At 40.4% G+C, this 18,406-nt stretch overlaps 1 protein-coding gene and 1 pseudogene across 3 annotated transcripts in view; both read left to right on the top strand.

Moving 5' to 3' along the window:
• The first annotated feature begins 3,766 nt into the window (after positions 1–3,766).
• On the top strand, positions 3,767–5,773 carry LOC308085688 (E3 ubiquitin-protein ligase TRIM39-like; annotated as a pseudogene). Its single transcript, XR_013935081.1, has 2 exons — positions 3,767–3,844; positions 4,121–5,773. The product of XR_013935081.1 is annotated as an E3 ubiquitin-protein ligase TRIM39-like (transcript).
• A 4,052-nt stretch (positions 5,774–9,825) lies between these two features.
• cwf19l2 (CWF19 like cell cycle control factor 2) overlaps positions 9,826–18,406 on the top strand; it is a 94,686-nt gene continuing 86,105 nt past the window's right edge. For both annotated transcript variants that reach the window (XM_080428940.1, XM_080428939.1), the window contains exons 1-2: positions 9,826–9,922; positions 17,208–17,318. In XM_080428940.1, coding sequence (XP_080285066.1) covers positions 9,830–9,922; positions 17,208–17,318 — 204 coding nt within the window. In that variant the 5' untranslated portion in view covers positions 9,826–9,829. The remainder of the gene's footprint in view (positions 9,923–17,207; positions 17,319–18,406) is intronic.

Raw genomic sequence — 18,406 nt, 5'->3', positions numbered from 1 at the left:
CAATCCGGAAAGAGAATTATTATTATTTTTATTTTTTTCAGTAGGCGTGGCGTAGACCGGATCACACGGGTCTTTAGTAACGCATACCAGGCTTTCCTCCGAGGTGGAAAGACTGGTGACGCGAGGTTACCAGATTGCTGGGACACAGAGGCACACATCTCCATAGACATAATCGTCTCTGTCAGGTAGAAGAAACCTCACATGTCCAAAACAGTTACTTTTCAGGATTGAAATTCAAAAGTAGCAGATCCACAAGCTAGAAACGCTTCCAGCTTCGAGCTCGCTGTGATATGACCAAGTAGGGCGTTTGTTTACGAAAAAAAAACACAAAAAGTTAACCCTTGAAGACCTGGAGAGGAGACGCGTCTGTGTCACTTCTTGATTTGAGCTAAAAAGCATTATTTTACACATTGGCTATTCAAAAATAGCAGATCTACAAGCTCATAGCGCGGCACCGAGTGCCGCGCTATGAGCTTGTAGATCTGCTATTTTTGAAAAAAATTGTGCAAATCTTTTAATATAAATAGTTTTAAAGCGAACATTTTTAACTCAAATCTTTGCTTCTGGGGGGGGGGGGGGGGGGGTCCCTGGAAGAAAATATTTTGAGATGGGGTCCCTTGGCCAAGTACATATACATTCTGGGGGTCCTTGACATGAAAACGTTTGAGAACCACTGACATAGTAACATACGTTTTTTTTTTAAAAAAAACAGTTTTTAGAAGACATTCTAAAAACAGACATTTTGTAGAATCGGCCTCAGGTCTTAATGGGTTAACATATGGAGATAAGAGGTTTCTGCCCGACAGTAATGATATGCTACCAGATTGCTGGCTGGGACACAGAGTCCATCATTCACCACACACATTCACACAGACACACATATTTTAACTCGACATGCTTATCTCAACTCCAACCATCTGGTGTGGAATAATGTTGCTTTGAATCTGAAAATGAGATATTTTTGTCTCACTTTCCCCACATTGAGATGAGTCCATCATCAATGTGACTTAATGATTAGTCGAAATGAAAAGGAAATGGAGAAACCGCAGGCACCCTTCAAATAAACATGATGGGCCTCTTGGCAGCGTGTTGAAGTGTCCTTGAGTAAAGACACTGAGTGACGTTTTTATTAACATAAATATTTGTACATTTATCTGTCAAAAAGAATAAATTCATAAATCATTGCTATTGAGCACCCTTTATGTCTGTGTGTTGGTTAGAAAAAGTATTGAACCAATGCGCAAAAGCGCTTCTGACAAAACCAGCTAACTCCATTGGATCCTCAAACTTTCTGCTAAACCAGCTAACTCCACCAAAGGTGGGTGGAGTTACCTGGTTTTGCTGACTAAATGTTCCTGCTTTTTTGTTTTTCATAAATCAATGCTATAGAGTACTGAAGTCCTGACGTCACTCGTTCATCCCCTGGGTTGCGGAAGTAATTTCTCTATGGAGAATAACATTGGGTCATCTTAGAATCGTCTCATATAAGAATTGTGGTCCAAAGATAAACAAACTGTCCCGGCGATATTGTCGGGGAGGTGTCGCTGTATCGTTTATGATAGTCAGTCACTCATATTTGATAAAGTCTATTTCTGCCGAAAATGTAACTAATTTGGCCGCAGTAACATTATCGTTTTCTCACCGTCAGTTGATGCTTCATATCCATATGAGTCAAACCGCCGGGGTCATTTGTTTATTTTTGGAACACAGTTCTTATTTGACGCGATATCAAACAAGTCTATGGGAATTCTGAATGGGGGAAATAAACCGCAACCCAGGTAGGATGAGTAAATTACGTCAGACTTCGGTGCTCTATTGAACAGCCTTTACATCTGTGAGTGGGTTAAAAAAATATTGAATCAATGAAAAGTATTAAAAAGTGCTTTGCTCCACCCCCTTTTGACCTCCAACCTCATTGTGAGCTTGGAGGTCCATTCCGCTGTTCTTATCAATGATTTTTTTTTGTCTTTCATTTCCTGAAAAAAATACATTTTGGAGTTAGCTGGTTTCTGCCCGACAGCAGAGATATATAGAGTTCACTATGACATAGGCGACTAACTGCTTAATTTATACTCTGTCGCTCGCCGATCTAGTCAGATCTACAAGCCAACTTGTAGATCAGCTATTTTCGGCGAGCGACACCGTCGCAGGTCAAAGTATGAATCGGGCTTCAGTGTCCGTGCGTCCGGACTGAGACGCATCTTTAGAAATCTGATTTGAATTTCATTTCATAACCTAGGAATGTGGTTCACTTCTGACTCTCAGCAGACGGCAGTAAATAGAAAATAAATCCTAGGGGCTGATGGGCTGTTGAGCTCTGGTATAGGACGGCTCCTGGTAAATGAGCCCTGTGCCTGCCTCATCCCTCCGGGACCTATAGAGACAGCTGTGATAGGAGCATCACAACAGAAGCTGAGGGATTCTGGCCACTGTTTGGTGGTTTATCTATTGATTGTGGTTATACACACTGCTGTGTGTATGTGAAAGAAAGAAACGGTGTGCGTGTGCGTGTCTGTCTGCCTGCGTGCGTGTGTGATTGCAGCTGTTGCGATTAAAGCAGCAGGTATCCGCTTGACATTTGGATTTGGAAATATAATTAAAGGGTTCAAGATGTTACTCCCTCCAGGCAAATGCAATTGATCAGGTTGACTGCCAATGCATGTCAAATGTTCAGGCCGCAAGTGTCAACAGATCTTATTGAAGCCATTTTCATTATGTGTCGATGCTATCCCTGATGAATTGTGGTATATGCGACTAATATTGATTCTAAAGCTTGCGCGCTGTGAATATTTGATTTGCCGTTCTGTTGTGTTTGTCCGGGGGGGGGGGGGGGGGTTCCATACAGGGAGAGAATATATTATGTTGTGTTAACACTAGAACCTAGCGTCCCTATTCTGGGGTGAAAAATTGGCAAATAAAAGATTGTAGATCGACTACGTTAGGCAAAGAGATCGGGGATCACTTATGTGTGTGTTACCATCAAGTTTTTTGAAACTCTGGGCATCTGTTCTCAAGTTATTTCGTTAAAAGACAGACCGACAGGACGGATTATGATTGATACCCTGTTTAATTCTGTATCAAGTAATACATTTTGGGTCATGACATTTACATTAAGGCTCTGATTCTTGCCATTCCTTTGTCATTCTTTCATTGATCTTAATGCTGTCATGGTTTAATACATTTGTCCTGGTTTTTCTGCAGATCATATTGAATTTGAAATGAGCTGAGACCAAACTGCCAACAAATTGGAAATTCGGTCACCAGAGGTAGAACATCAGTTAAATACAAATGCAGAGTAATAGAGAAGTATTGGTGCAGCAAGGGCAGCGACACCAAAACGGAAGAAAAAAAGAAGACATGACATTATACACCCTTTTAAAGTATCCTGCACTATCCATAATAAGCAAATACACGCAATCACAGGGTCGTTACAACATCAACAGAAACACTGATATCAATACCGTGTCAACAGTGCTTATCAGTACTATAGTGTTACTGAGTAATAGAATACTCGTGATATAATGATACAGTCTACACATGTGCAAGTAAACTATATCAGAGTCAATGTCCGTACGGTTTTGTACTGAGTGTTACTCCAGAGTTCTTAGTCTATTGACCAAGCAGAGCGACTACTCATTCCCTTCCTCACGGAGAGGAAGGGAATGAGAAAGAGATGGACAGAGAAGAGTGGAGGCTGTGAAGGGTTAACAGCTACTAAGGAAGAGTTTCTCAGTAAATCTAAAGTGAAAGTAGAGCGGCAAGAGTTGTTTGGTGGCAGCTTACACACTCTACAAAACCTTCAGTCAACAGGATTTTAACAGAAATACTGAGAACTTAAAGACAGGTGAGTACAGCAGATAAGGATGTATTATTCATGATAAGGAATAAAAGTTAGGCTATATAAATTGTATTCTCTTATTTTTATATTCTTTGAAATTCCCCAGTTAGTCTTTCAATTGGTACAAATTACACGTTTCTATGAAGTGCAGAATATGTCAACATTATTGAGCTCTATTCCAATACAGTCCAGATAAGATTCATAATTATTAATCTATGAGAAGTAGCATTCATGAACTACCTCACTACCTGCATAATCTGATACTATAACCTTTGGTCTCAGTGTGTAGAAATGGCCTCTGCCAGCAGTCTCCTGTCTGAAGAGCAGTTCCTGTGTTCTATCTGTCTGGATGTGTTCACTGATCCAATCGGCACTCCATGTGGACACAACTAACCTGTATCACACATTACTGGGACACTAAGGATGTGTGTCAGTGTCCATTGTGCAACAAAATCTTCTCTAAGCGACCAGAAGTCTTTGTCAATACTTTCATTTCTGAGATGGCTGATCAGTTCAGGAAGTCACTGCAGCTGAAAACTTATTCCAACTCAAACCAAGAACCAGCTGAACCAGATGAAGTGTCCTGTGACATCTGTACTGAGACCAAACTCAAGGCTCTGAAGTCCTGTCTGGTGTGTCTGGCCTCCTACTGTGAGACTCACCTGGAGCCTCACCGGAGAGTCACAGCGTTAAAACGACACACACTAATCGACCCTGTGAAGAACCCTGAAGACGTTATGTGTAAGAAACATGACAGACCTCTGGAGCTGTTCTGTAAGACTGACCAGATGTGTGTTTGTCAGTTCTGCACTCAGTTAGACCACAAGTTACATCAAACTCTATCTCTGAAAGAGGCATGTGAAGACAAGAAGGCTGAGCTGTCAAAGACAGAGGCTGAAGTCCAGCAGATGATCCAGGAGAGACAAGAGAAGATTCAGGAGGTCAAACACTCAGTAGAGCTCAACAAGAAAGATGCAGACAGACAGAGAGCAGACAGTGTGCAGGTCTTCACCGCTCTGATCAGCAGTATTCAAAGAAGCCAAGCTGAGTTCATTGATGTGATTGAAGAGAAGCAGAAAACAACAGAGAAACAGGCTGAAGCCTTCATCAAAGAGCTGCAACAGGAAATTGTTGAGTTAAAGAAGAGAAGCTCTGATCTGAAGCAGCTCTCACAAACTGAAGACCACCTCCACCTCCTCCAGAACATTGCGTCCACCATCAACACCCCTCCACCAACCAAGGACTGGACAAAGGTCAATGTCCATCAGTCTTCATATGGGGAGACTGTGAGAACAGCTGTGGCTCAGCTGGTGAAAACACTCAAAGAGATGGAGAGGAAGCTGGGTGATGTTGAGCTGAGGAGGGTCCAGCGATTTGCAGTGGATGTAACTCTGGACCCTGATACAGCACATCCCAATCTAATCCTGTCTGAGAATGGAAAACAAGTCAATGATGTTGACATATCATGGAAGAATCTCCCAGACAACAAAGAGCGATTCTCTACATGTATCTTTGCCTTAGGAAAACAAAGCTTCTCCTAAGGAAGGTTTTACTATGAGGTTCAGGTTGAAGGGAAGAGCAAGTGGCGTTTAGGAGTGGCCAGAGAGTCCATCAACAGGAAAACAAATATTCCACCTAACCCCAACAATGGTTACTGGTCTATAAGGTTGCGGAATGGAAATGGGTACAGTGCTGCTACTGATCCCCCGACATGTCCTCCTCCCTGTAAGAGAGGAGGTCCAGAAAGTGGGAGTGTTTGTGGATTATGAGGAGGGTGTGGTCTCCTTTTATGATATGGAGACCGGAGTTCATCTCTACTCTTTCACTGGCTGCACCTTCACTGAGAAACTCTATCCATTCTTCTGTCCAGGTCTCAACCATAATGGTACAAACTCTGCTCCTCTGATCATCTCTCCCGTCAATCAGACAGATTAGGTTAATCCTTATTATGAGCGATCATAATGCATTTGCAAGAGAATGTAAAATGTAGACATTATTATCATTGTACTCTTTAACTGATTTACTTTTATAACCATATTCTGTGATGAGAAAATTATTCAGACAGCGGAAATCATACAAATTCATATTTCTGCCACCAACGTGTATAATTTGTTTCCCCTTTTCCTGAAAAATAAGGCTTTTGGACATACAAGGTTTCAACCAGCAACGATATATGAACAACTAAATGCATGGAGGTAGAGTACTTTGTTGGCCTATACTGGCTGTAAGGCTACTATTCCGTAAGCCTACAGTATATGCCTCAACATCAGATCATTTCTTTTTAAGTGCTCACAATTGTTTTACCCAATGTGTGATCATGTTGATTGATGACTGTCTTGATACAATCAAAAGCGGGTTGACTTATGGCAGGAGTTTGTTTGATTGTGAATGATGATATATGTTAAAAGTTTCAAATACAATCAAGTCAAACTAAATAATTCAAAACAAAGTATTGTGTGTGTGTGTGTGTGTGTGTGTGTGTGTGTGTGTGTGTGTGTGTGTGTGTGTGTGTGTGTGTGTGTGTGTGTGTGTGTGTGTGTGTGTGTGTGTGTGTGTGTGTGTGTGTGTGTGTGTGTGTGTGTGTGTGTGTGTGTGTGTGTGTGTGTGTGTGTGTGTGCATGCGTGCAAGTGATTGGAAAAGTATTTCTCTTTTGGTGTTTTGCCACACACCCCTGAGGCGTCATTAATGTTAACCATGGTGCCGTTCTCCACGGCGACCAGTAGGGGCAACAATGAGTCACAAAATATGAAATTACTCCATCACAAGAAATTGGTGCTGAAGCGGTTTGCGGGATTAGCCCAGGACAAACAGCCGGACAGACCCCCTTCTCGACAGCTCGCCTCGTAGCCTGATTGGACTTTGTGTTGACGTCACGGTTGCTATGGTAGCATTCGTAAACAAACCACTTGGTTTGTTTACGAATGTTACCATAGCAACGGCAACGTCTACGCAAAGTCCAATCAGTGCGCAGCTGTGACGCACCAACTTATGAATGAACATAAATACAGACACAGCCATTAGACCACCACACAGCGGCACACAGCCATGGGTGATTATTACAACGTTCTGGGCGTCCAGAGTAACGCAACAAAGGATGACATCAGAAAGGCTTACAGAAGACAGGCTTTGAAATATCATCCAGACAAAAACCCTGACAACCAGCAGAACGCAGAAAGGAAGTTCAAGGAACTGTCCGAAGCTTATGGGGTGCTGTCAGACGAAAACAAAAGGTTCCTGTATGACCGATATGGTAAAGGACTCAGAAGAGGAGGAGGAGGAGGAGGTGGGAAAAGAGAAGAAGGAGGAGAAGGCCAGTACTACTTCTTCACATGCTCTACTCCAGAGGAGGTTTTCAGGTTCTTCGGCGGAAGAGATCGTTTCGAAGAGGTTGTCACCGGCGTCTGTGCCAGAGAAGTGTTCAACAACGGCTTATGGGGGGTGATGAAGGCGTTGTTGCTTCTGTCCTCCAACATTCCTGTGATTACATGTTTAAAATGGTTTGGCAAAGCCATTTATTATTTCTACAGCCTGGTTTCTTCGCGTTGAAGCATTCCATTAAGGCCACTAATTCTCAATCTCAACGTGTGGTCCAGGGACCCCCAGCAGTGCAAATCGACCCTTACAGGTCTAACTCGAGTGTTCAAATGGAACCATATGGACCCTTATGGGTTAATACCCAAAATACCCCAAATGGTACCATTTTACAGTGCAGATTGGGGTTGCTTAAAACTATATCACACTATGAGTTAAACAGCAACAGCTATTGCAAAAAGTTGACCTTTCTTTCAATTTGGTGAAACCATAAGTTTAATATAATGTAACTCAGAGTATATTTAGTTGTGGTGTCAATATTTTCCATCATACGTTTATTTAGGAATAAATAAGCATTGCATTTTCCTTCTCCTTTTTGTGTGATTTCTGATAAATATTTGGTTATTGTTGGGAGTTTTCGATTTATTCTTTTAAAAATGTTAGAAATAAAGTTTATAAATAATAAAGAAAGCATTGGTCTTGTTGTCTATTTGGGTTTTTTTCTAAGATAATGGAAGAATAAAAAAATAATGTTAGCATGGTACCAATACCAGCTGTTTTGGGGATGAGTGGATTTTTGCGTTTTGTAAGAAATAGGCCATGCCCACAGTTTTGTGAAGGCAGTTGCAGGCAAACAGTATAGAGTATCAAAACCGTTTCATGGTATTTGTCACATGACTCACGTCACGAGACCATTTGTACCTAACTAGACCCAGCCTAACAGGCACAATACAAGTCGGGAACGATGCAAGTTGGAAATGCATGCCCCACCCAGTTATGCAATACCCGTTGTCTGTCTGTCAGTGTCCCTGTTATGCCCATAAACTCGTGTCAGGCATGCCCAAATATGGAGTCTAGGCCAGTCTATATGATTATGATGTCATCAGGCTACTCCATATATAGGAATTTGTGTTTTTATCTATATTTTTGGAGATCCACTGATGGGCATGCCCCTATAAGAGCATATTGTTTGCATCGGCGGTTCTGGATAACCAAATCTCCATATGCTTACAGTATATATGGATGTATCGGTCGGATCGGCGATGCAATTCGGAAACAATGCACGTGGTTTGTTTACGTGAGACACGTACTGCCATGTCTGTGTCCCATATGCCCATATATGGAGATATCTGTATCAGTATGTCTCTCTGTCTGCCTGTGTTCCTTTTATGCGATACATGGAGATCCCTGATGACATCAGTGTATGCCCATATGTGGACATATTTGGTTGTATCGGAGGTTCTGGACAACTGGGGTTCATGTCCATGTGTTTGCCAGACCCAGGGGGTCGGACCTACATGAGGCTTTGTCGGTCCCCCTCTCCAAACGTTTTCGTCCATACATGGGCATAAAAGAGGTCTGTCTTCTGTCCTCTTTTTGATTGGCCAAGCTTAGCGCGACGTAGTGCTCTGATCTTTCAACCACTAGGGGTCTGGCAGTACCAGGTATCCTGGTTCCCTTGTTTTTGGTACGGCGTCACACAAAAGCATCAAAAGTAGCAGATCTACAAGCTCAAAACACGCCGCGAAGCGACGCGTTTTGAGCTTGTAGATCTGCTACTTCTGCTATTTTTGAATTTGGATCCTGAAAAGTAACAGTTTTGGACATATGAGGTGTCCACCCGTCAGAGATGATATATTATTATAATTATATTATAAAGCACTTTTCAAAATAGAGTTTACAAAGTGCTGTACATACTGTACATAAAACGGAAGGAGTCAAGAAGTGGTGGTGCAAATATCAAGATCAATTGAATCAAATAAACAGATGTAACCATTGGTGTAAAGTAACTAAGTACATTTACTCAAGTACTGTAGGCTGCTTAAGTAAAATGTTGAGGTATTTTTTACTTTACTGGAGTATTTCAAATTTTCATTACTTTTACTTCTACTCCACACTACATCTCAGAGGCAAATATTATACTTTTACTCCACTACAATTATTTGAAAACTATAGTTACCAGTTACTTTGTAGATTTGTATTATTATTACAAAACATGCATTAACCACTTTATCCCTGTATACTTTGGCTATTTGAAAATAGCAGATCTACAAGCTCACAAGGCGTCGCAAAGTGATGCGTTGTGAGCTTGTAGATCGGCTATTTAAACAAATATTTTTGTATATTTGGAAGACTTGTGAAATAGGACATTTTGCATAATGAGTACTTTCTACTTTTGGTACTTTAAGTATATTTTGATGGCAAAAACGTTTTACTTTTACTCAAGTGAACTTTAAATAAGAGACTTTTACTTATTTTTTTTTATTTTTACAATGTTTACTTAAGTAAAACATTTGAGTACTTTCCCACCACTGGATGTACCATTGAGGAGTTATTTAACATGTGGGAGTGTCTTCACTCTCTCTCAATGGCTCTGAACTACATTACCCACAATCCTCATGACGTGACGTAGCGCTTTACGACACCCAAGGTCCGGCACTCAGCTTTACGGTAGTGTCATGGCGACGTACGGAGGCAGTTTTGAAAGTACGAGCAGCATCGACGACAGAAAGGATTCTAAACGGAAAGCACGCCAAGAGGCACTGCAAAAGGTACTACCGTTAATAAATGAACGTGCTTCTGTTTATTTATGCTAATGGGGGGCATCACAGACACACCAGGAGCACTGCTTTAAGTGTTGTAGCACAAAGTGCTACGGTACTCCACACCTGTGTCCACAGGAGGCTTTTCTATTACTAAACAAAACTAAACAAATATATCATCTAAAAACCAATAGAAATACAGGGATTAAATACCTTATAGCTAGCTGTAGAATACAACTCTCGTAGACGTATTTATGATTCTGACGTTTTCAATCTACGAGAGTTGTAGGGTTCACCCCCCATGGACACAGGGACTTACTGCACTATACCCCGTAGACACTCCAAACATGTACAAATTGAAAATAAAGGTGCTTACCCCCACGCCCCAAATGTTAACTCTCGCTACGGGGTAGTAGTTTAATGTAATAATCCATATCTTTCAATAAAGAAGTGTTTTAATGCCGTCTGTGGCCGATTCTGTCGGAAGTTCCCAATGGGCGGTAGTGACGCGCCCCTCTGGTGAAACCCGGAATTACACTCCATGTAAACAGGAAGTAAACGAGGGTGAAAAAATGGCGTTCGGCCACAGACGGCATTAAAACTCTTCTTTATTGAAAGATATGGATTATTACATTAAACTACTACCCCCGTAGCGAGAGTTAACATTTGGGGCTTGGGGGTAAGCACCTTTATTTTCAATTTGTACATGTTTGGAGTGTCTACGGGTCTTAGTGCAGAAAGTCCCTGTGTCCATGGGGGGTGAACCCTACAACTCTCGTAGATTGAAAACGTCAGAATCATAAATACGAATAGAATTTTGAGGTATTTTTTTTACTTTCCAGTTTTCAGTACTTTTACTTCTACTCCACTACATCTCAGAGGAAAATATTGTACTTTTTTACTCCACTACAATTATTTGGAAACTTTAGCTACCACTATAGTTACTTTGTAGATTTTGATTGTTATTACAAAACTAGCCCTAGAATGTCTGTGATCTTACATACATTTCAAGTATTCCAAATACACAGTCATAGATCTCTCTCGGTCCCCCACTGTGTAGTGCCGATCTGCGCGGACATAAAAGTGCTCTAAACTCCGTCTGTACTCACCCAATAATTAATTCCTAAGACGTGTAGTCATATTTTGTCCTCTAGTTTCATATCCATGTGAAAGTTCTGCCAGAAAACGTGTGTTTAGTCAAATATCTCCACTTTTTCACGAGCTGCACACGGACATCTTTCTGTACGACGCGAGGGGCCAGGAATGATTGCAGCACTGAATATACGTAACTTCCTTTAGGACGCACAAATGTTTGGGACACACAATTGACAGGTGCTTGTGATTGCTGCGGGGTAATGAATCATCACCTGTCAATTGTGTGTCCCAAACATTTGTGCGTCCTAAAGGAAGTTAAGTATATTCAGTGCTGCAATCATTCCTGGCCCCTCGCGTCGTACAGAAAGATGTCCGTGTGCAGCTCGTGAAAAAGTGGAGATATTTGACTAAACACACGTTTTCTGGCAGAACTTTCACATGGATATGAAACTAGAGGACAAAATATGACTACACGTCTTAGGAATTAATTATTGGGTGAGTACAGACGGAGTTTAGAGCACTTTTATGGCCGCGCAGATCGGCACTACACAGTGGGGGACCGAGAGAGATCTATGACTGTGTATTTGGAATACTTGAAATGTATGTAAGATCACAGACATTCTAGGGCTATTACAAAACATACGTTAACCACTATAGCCTTTAATATTTTGGCCATTTGAAAATAGCAGATCTACAAGCTCACAATGTGTCACGATGTGACACATTGTGAGCTTGTAGGTCTGCCATTTTCATAGATTTTTTTTTTATACATTTGAAAACTTGTGAAATGGGACATTCTGCATCATGTAACTTTATACTTTTGGTACTTTAAGTACATTTAGATACCAATACTTTTGTACTTTTACTCAAGTAAATTTTGAATTCCGGACTTTAACTTCTACATTGCAGTATTGATACTTTGACTTGAGTTAAAAAAAAAATGTAGTACTTTTTCCACCACTGTACAAAACAAATATATAATCTAAAAACCAATAGAAATACAGGGATTAAATACCTTATAGCCCAAATTAAACATATACATATTATATAAGCAGTATAACAGACACCATGATCAGAACAAGACTTGGCCGGTCAAAATCTATTCATGTAAGCAGTGTTGTTGTTTAGATTTGAACCATAATCTGCATCCTATGTATAAAACATTACCATCAGTCTGTAGCTTTAGATCAGTGGGCTAAGAGTTCCAGAGTTTTGCCCACTTCACTGAAGTGACAGACTGACTAAATGAGCTCCTGTGCGTATATAGTTTCAATGTACACATTGTTTCATTTTGGATTTTCTTCTGTTCGACTGATGATAGGTTCTTGGTTTACCTATGATCCTAGATTACCATTTATATGCATTTGATGTATTACCTTGTGTTGTCCTTGCTTACTGTAAATCGCTCTGGATTAAGAGCGTCTGCTAAATGCCTACATTTTAAATTGAGACTATAGGGCTGCAAGTTGCAACTGTCATAGCAGTGCCACAATAGCCGATCTACAAGCTTACCCATACAGGTCCATTTGGTTACATTTATATTATCTCTTGAGTTACAGTACCATGAGTCCATAGCCGCAAGAAACTTGGATGCTAGCCGCATCTAACTTACAACAGCGTCCAATGAAGGCCCAATTCATGAAACAGAAAAGTCCCATCCATAAACTCACCAATATTGCACCTGTATGGACAGCTTTGGTTATCCACATTCTTTCTAGGTATGAGAGTTGGGGAGCACTGGTTTTAAAATCACTCAACATCCTGCGTGTGTGCAGTTTTGAAAAAGGAGGAAAGATTTATTTAAAATGAGCGAGTGCTGCCCAACTCGAACACTTGAAGAGTTTTTTGACAGAAAGTTGCTCATATCATAACATGATAATCAATGGTTCGACAGAGACAAACATAACCCATGCTGTGTACAGGTGAAACATTTCTTTTGCATAAATGGGGCTGTGAGTGGAGGGTTTTTCAATTTAGCCACAAGCAACTTACAAGTAAGGGTCCATTTGGTTCCTAACTGTCAATCATTTTATTGGTGGATGCCCTGGAAAGTGGAAACCCCTCAAGCTGCTCACAGACTGACACACGGACAGAAGGACAGGGGCGAAAACATTGTCTTTAAAAATGAAATTGACCAGTTGCAAGGGCAGAGCCACTGAGTGGCGCAATTGAGTTGCATTACACAACATGAAAATACACGACAAGTGAAGGCAAAAGAATTTAGAAAACATGTGAATATTTGGGAAAAGCGCGTTGCAACTAGTATTTTCACTAGTATTTTGATGAGGTATGAATTATTATTATGATTTATTACCATAAATCAATGGAACACGTCACAGATGGAAGGTTGAGATAAATACTGTACTTTGTTATTAAAGTATTAAATTAAAATGACGGAGCCGATTATTTTTTAGTTTATGTTTCGGCTTTAGAATTGGGGTCAGAAATGACTTTTTATGTTTTTAGATGTCGTACATAAAATCGACGTCCTAAAATGTTGATGTCTTCACAAGTATAGGTGTGTGTGTGTGTGTGTGTGTGTGTGGGGGGGGGGGTGTGTGTGTGTGTGTGGTGCCGCGTTATGAGCTTGTATATCTGCTATTTTTGAATAGCCAAAGAAATCTAAACTGACACAGATGCTTTACCGGTCTTAAATTTGCCTTATTATCTATCGATTACGTTTTCGATTACTCAAATAATAAGCATATTTTAAATGTATAGGCTATATGAATATATTTGTTTTGTTGTTGTTATTGTGGAGAAAGCTTTCGCTGAAAATACTTCATTACTATATTTGTGAGGGCCTACTGTCCCCATTAGTATAGTAGAATTGGAGAATTAGACATTTGAGGACAAAGATCCTTTTTTATGTTAAATATTTTCGGCTTTAGAATTGGGGTCAGAAAAGATTTTTTATGTTTTTAGATGTCGTACATAAAACCGACATCCTAAAATGTTGAAGTCTTCACAAGTATAGTAATGCAAACGTGTGTGTGTGTGTGTGTGTGTGTGTGTGTGTGTGTGCGGCTCTGTAACGTGTGTGTCTTGCGTACACTGAATGAACGTTGTTGCTGCTGTTAGAATTCAGACAGGAAATTGCAGGACAAACACTGGCCAATGTGATAAGAGCCCCAAACCTGCCGTCCAGGGTTTTCATTAAATGGTCAGTTTTACAGTCACACAGAGTTGGTCTACTCACTGTCCTGTAAAGCAGTGGTTCTCAACCAGTGGTCCGGGGACCACTAGTGGTCCTTGATGAGGTTCCAGGGGGTCCCCAGCCAAATTAATAGTTAGGAACCAAATTGCCCCTTATGTGTCTGTAACTCTGAGAGCGTACAAAAGGAACCAAATGGACCCGTTAGGGTCATTTAACACTCTCTGAGTTAAATGAACACTAATGATGATGCTACAGTGTAGATTGGGAACCCCAAGTAATCAAAATGGTTGAGTCCCTGGTATATCTTCTCAAATGGGGGTCCGTGGGCTAATATGTGTTAATTTGACACCGGCACGCAACCGAGTATAAATAAGGCATAACTCCCAGCCCCCTATTCTTAAATGCTTAATCCTAAACCTTCTTTTTATCCATCAATTTCTCTTGTGAGGACCAGGGGAATTGTCCTCACAACAATGTCTATTTCTCAAATTGGAATATGTACTTGTAGCGACATTTGGCTCTCACAAGTATAGTAATAAGTGTACACACACACACGCGCGCGCAGTGGTGGAAAAAGTACTCAAATGTTTGACTTAAGTAAAAGTATCAATACTGCAATGTAGAAGTACTCTGTTACAAGTAAAAGTCCGGAATTCAAAATTTACTTGAGTAAAAGTACAAAAGTATTGGTATCAAAATGTACTTAAAGTACTAAAAGTAAAAGTACTAAAATATTTGAAAATAGCAGATCTACAAGCTCACAACGAGCTTGTAGATCGGCTATCTTCAAATAGCTTATGTATAAAATAGGGCTAAATTGGTTAATATATGTTTTATAACGTAATGATTTATATCTGCAAAGTAACTAGTAACTAAAGTTTTCAAATAAATGTAGTGGAGTAAAAGTACAACATTTGCCTCTGAGTAGTGGAGTAGAAGTAAAAGTATAGACAATTGGAAATACTCCAGTAAAGTAAAAGTGCCTCAAAATTTTACTTAAGTACAGTACTTGAGTAAATGTACTTAGTTACTTTACACCACTCGTACACACACACACACACACACACACACACACGCACACACACAGACACACACACACACGTGTGCTGTGTGCTATGCTATCTCTTTGCAGAGCAGCTGTGTTTGCATTGTGTGGTCACAAACACACTGGTTATGCTCTGTACCGTTCATCCTCCGTGTGTTTTGGAGAGGAGGAAAAAAAGCACTGAAAGACACACATAAATAACTCAATATTGTCCCCTTTTATTTAGTTGCATTTTTTTTCCATTTAAAGCTTTTTTCAAGTTATTTATCTTAATGTTTTTCTTTTAATCCATTAAGACCTGGAATGCATTTGTGTCACTTTAGCTTTCTTTGGCTATTCAAAAATAGCAGATATACAAGCTCATAGCGCGGCGAGCTTGTAGGTCTGCTATTTTTGAAAAATCGTGAAAATTATTTTTTATAACTTTTTTTCTGAAAATCTGTTAGGATTTAGATTTTTTTTAGATGCGGTCTCAGGTCTTAATGGGTTAATTCAAGGACATGGAGTAGCATGGAATGACGAAAATAGCAGATCTACAAGCTCACAAATCGATCAAAAAGTCATTTTTCTTTTTTTTTTGATGCTTTTGTGCGACGCTGTAGTATGATTAAGTAGGGCGTTAATTTAGGAACACACCAAAAATGTTAAAATATGGAGGTAAGAGGTTTCTGCACGACCGCAACGATATGCTGCGTTATGAGCTTGTAGATCTGCTATTTGTGAAAAATCTTGACAATTTTTGCAAATCTTTGAATATAGATCTATTTTTTTAAAGCAAACATTTTTAACTCCAATATTTGCTTCCAGGCGTCCCTGGAATGGGGGTCCGCGGCCAAATACATATAATTATGGGGGTCCTTGACATGGGAAAAGTTGGAGCACCACTGATATTGTAACCAAACAACAATTATATATATATTTGGCCGCAGACCCCCATCTCAAAAAAATTTAGTTCCAAGGACATGAATTCATTTTCCATAGCACTCGCACACACATTGACACGTCGTGCACTGTTCCAAGCCACATTGTGTTAGCTCTTGATGCTAATAGCGTTGGCGTGTACAATATTTACTCATGGACGCAAAGGAGCAGAGAGTCGCCTAATTTGCGTTCTCACCACGGGGTCAGAAACTAAATTATAAGTATTTTCAAGTTGAGAGACGACGGGGACGAAACCTTTTCTCTCTCTGTGAATGAGAACGAAGGGTGTGTGTGTGTGTGTGTGTGTGTGTGTGTGTGAGAGAGCGCTACGGCTGTCGTCTTATTGTCCATCTAGGACAGTGGTTCTCAAACCTTTTCATGTCAAGGACCCCCAAAATGATATGTATTTGGCCGCGGACCCCCATCTCAAATATGTGTTTCCAGGGACCCCCCAGAAGCAAAGATTTGAGCAACAAATGTTCGCTTAAAAATATATATCTATTCAAAGGTTTGCACTTTGCACACATTTTCAAGATTTTTCAAAAATAGCAGATCTACAAGCTCATAGCGCGGCACTCGGTGCCACGCTATGAGCTTGTATATCTGCTATTTTTGAATAGCCAAAGTATAAAAGGTCATAATTGTGATGCTATATTAACACATTTTGTTGGGTACCCCCTGGAACCCCGCTCAAGTACCCCTGGGGGTCCCCGGACCCCACTTTGAGAACCAATGATCTAGGACTACGCAGTGTATTGTTCCATTTAACATTGCACGCTGAGTGTGTATATATGTGTGTGTGTGTGAGTGTGTGTGTGTGAGAGAGCGCTCTGGCCACGTTCCAGTGCTTATAGACGGATATCTTGTGTCGCGTTTATAGCGAATTAAAGACTGTTGCAGTCCCCACTCAAACACTCTTGCCCGCAGGGGCAACCTGAAAGCAAACTCCACCTGCCCGACCGTTTTATTTCGCTGCCACGGGCAGTCGGGCAACCGTCCGTGTCAGCCCCTGGGCTGCATCTCTCTAATGGAAGTGACAACAACAACTGATTGTGATTGTGGTTCTCCTCCTGCAGGCTAAACAGCAGTATGAGAAGGAGGAGAAGAAGAAGGAGCTGAAGCGCCTGAGAGGGGAGGACACCTGGATGCTCCCCGACGTCAACCTCCGACTGGAGCAGATAGAGGAGGTCCGACTGGTCCTCCTTCCGTCATCCACACGCATCTGATGCATGTCTTAATACAAGTTGTAACTTGTTGCCCAGTGGCATCAGTTAATAACATTAGCCATATTCTAATATATCTCAATGCCTGTTTATTCATTCCAAGGGTGTCTAATTACTGTTATGTGTGTTGTCTTTTTAGTTAATGTTTAAAAAAAAATAAGAAATTATTCAAAGGGTTAATAATATTTCTAAACACAAAGAACCAACCCTCAGTAAACCTAATCTTCCTTTCATTCAAATGTGGTAGGAGATCATTACCGGTAGGAGGTCTACCGTTATTTTTTATTTGTACTTTCGTTAATGAATATAATGTATATGAGTCACCCCAAACAGCACCACGTCATTGCCTTAATACAGTACCGAGGTACTACACTATCATAACATGTGTGAACCACAGAACCCTATTCTGGCCAAAAATAGTAGATCTTCAAGCTCACAACGCATCCAGTGTTGGGCAGTAACGTGTTACTTAGTAATATATTACTGTAATATTACTACTTTACCCAGTAAATAGTATTTACTGGGTAAACTATTATTTATAATAGTATTTGCCAAAACAGTAATATTATTACATATTACTGATCCAAGTAACGCTGCCTTATTCGTTAAAATGACCAGCATAGAAGGTTGTCACAGCTATCAACACTGTGCGATGGTACAGGATGTTAGCTTGTAGATCTGTTATTTTCAAGCATGCGCATGCATACTTTCAACACTTGGAAGTATTGTCATTTTAAGTTTGTGTCAGTCAAAGAGCCATTGTAAACTTTGTGTGGGCAGCATAGGCTAGTCGCTTTCAACCGTGGACTGTGTCAGTATTCAACTGACATCTATGGCTGAATTTATACTTTGTCGTACAACGGGCTCGCACACCGAAGATAGCCGATCTACAAGCTCACACACAACACGTTGTGGACGCGACGAGTTTGACTCCTCCTGTAAGGATATTGTTCCAATATGGAACAATAAAAAGAAAAACTGTAAAAATAATAATAATATTATTACGTTTTAAAGAAACATTACTTTTTAAAGAAAAATATTGCCCAACACTG

The sequence above is a fragment of the Gymnoscopelus braueri genome (assembly GCF_963280865.1).
Source record: "Gymnoscopelus braueri genome assembly, chromosome: 5".
NCBI classification, from domain to species: Eukaryota; Metazoa; Chordata; class Actinopteri; order Myctophiformes; family Myctophidae; genus Gymnoscopelus; species Gymnoscopelus braueri.
This window is presented reverse-complemented; position numbering and strand designations above follow the sequence as displayed.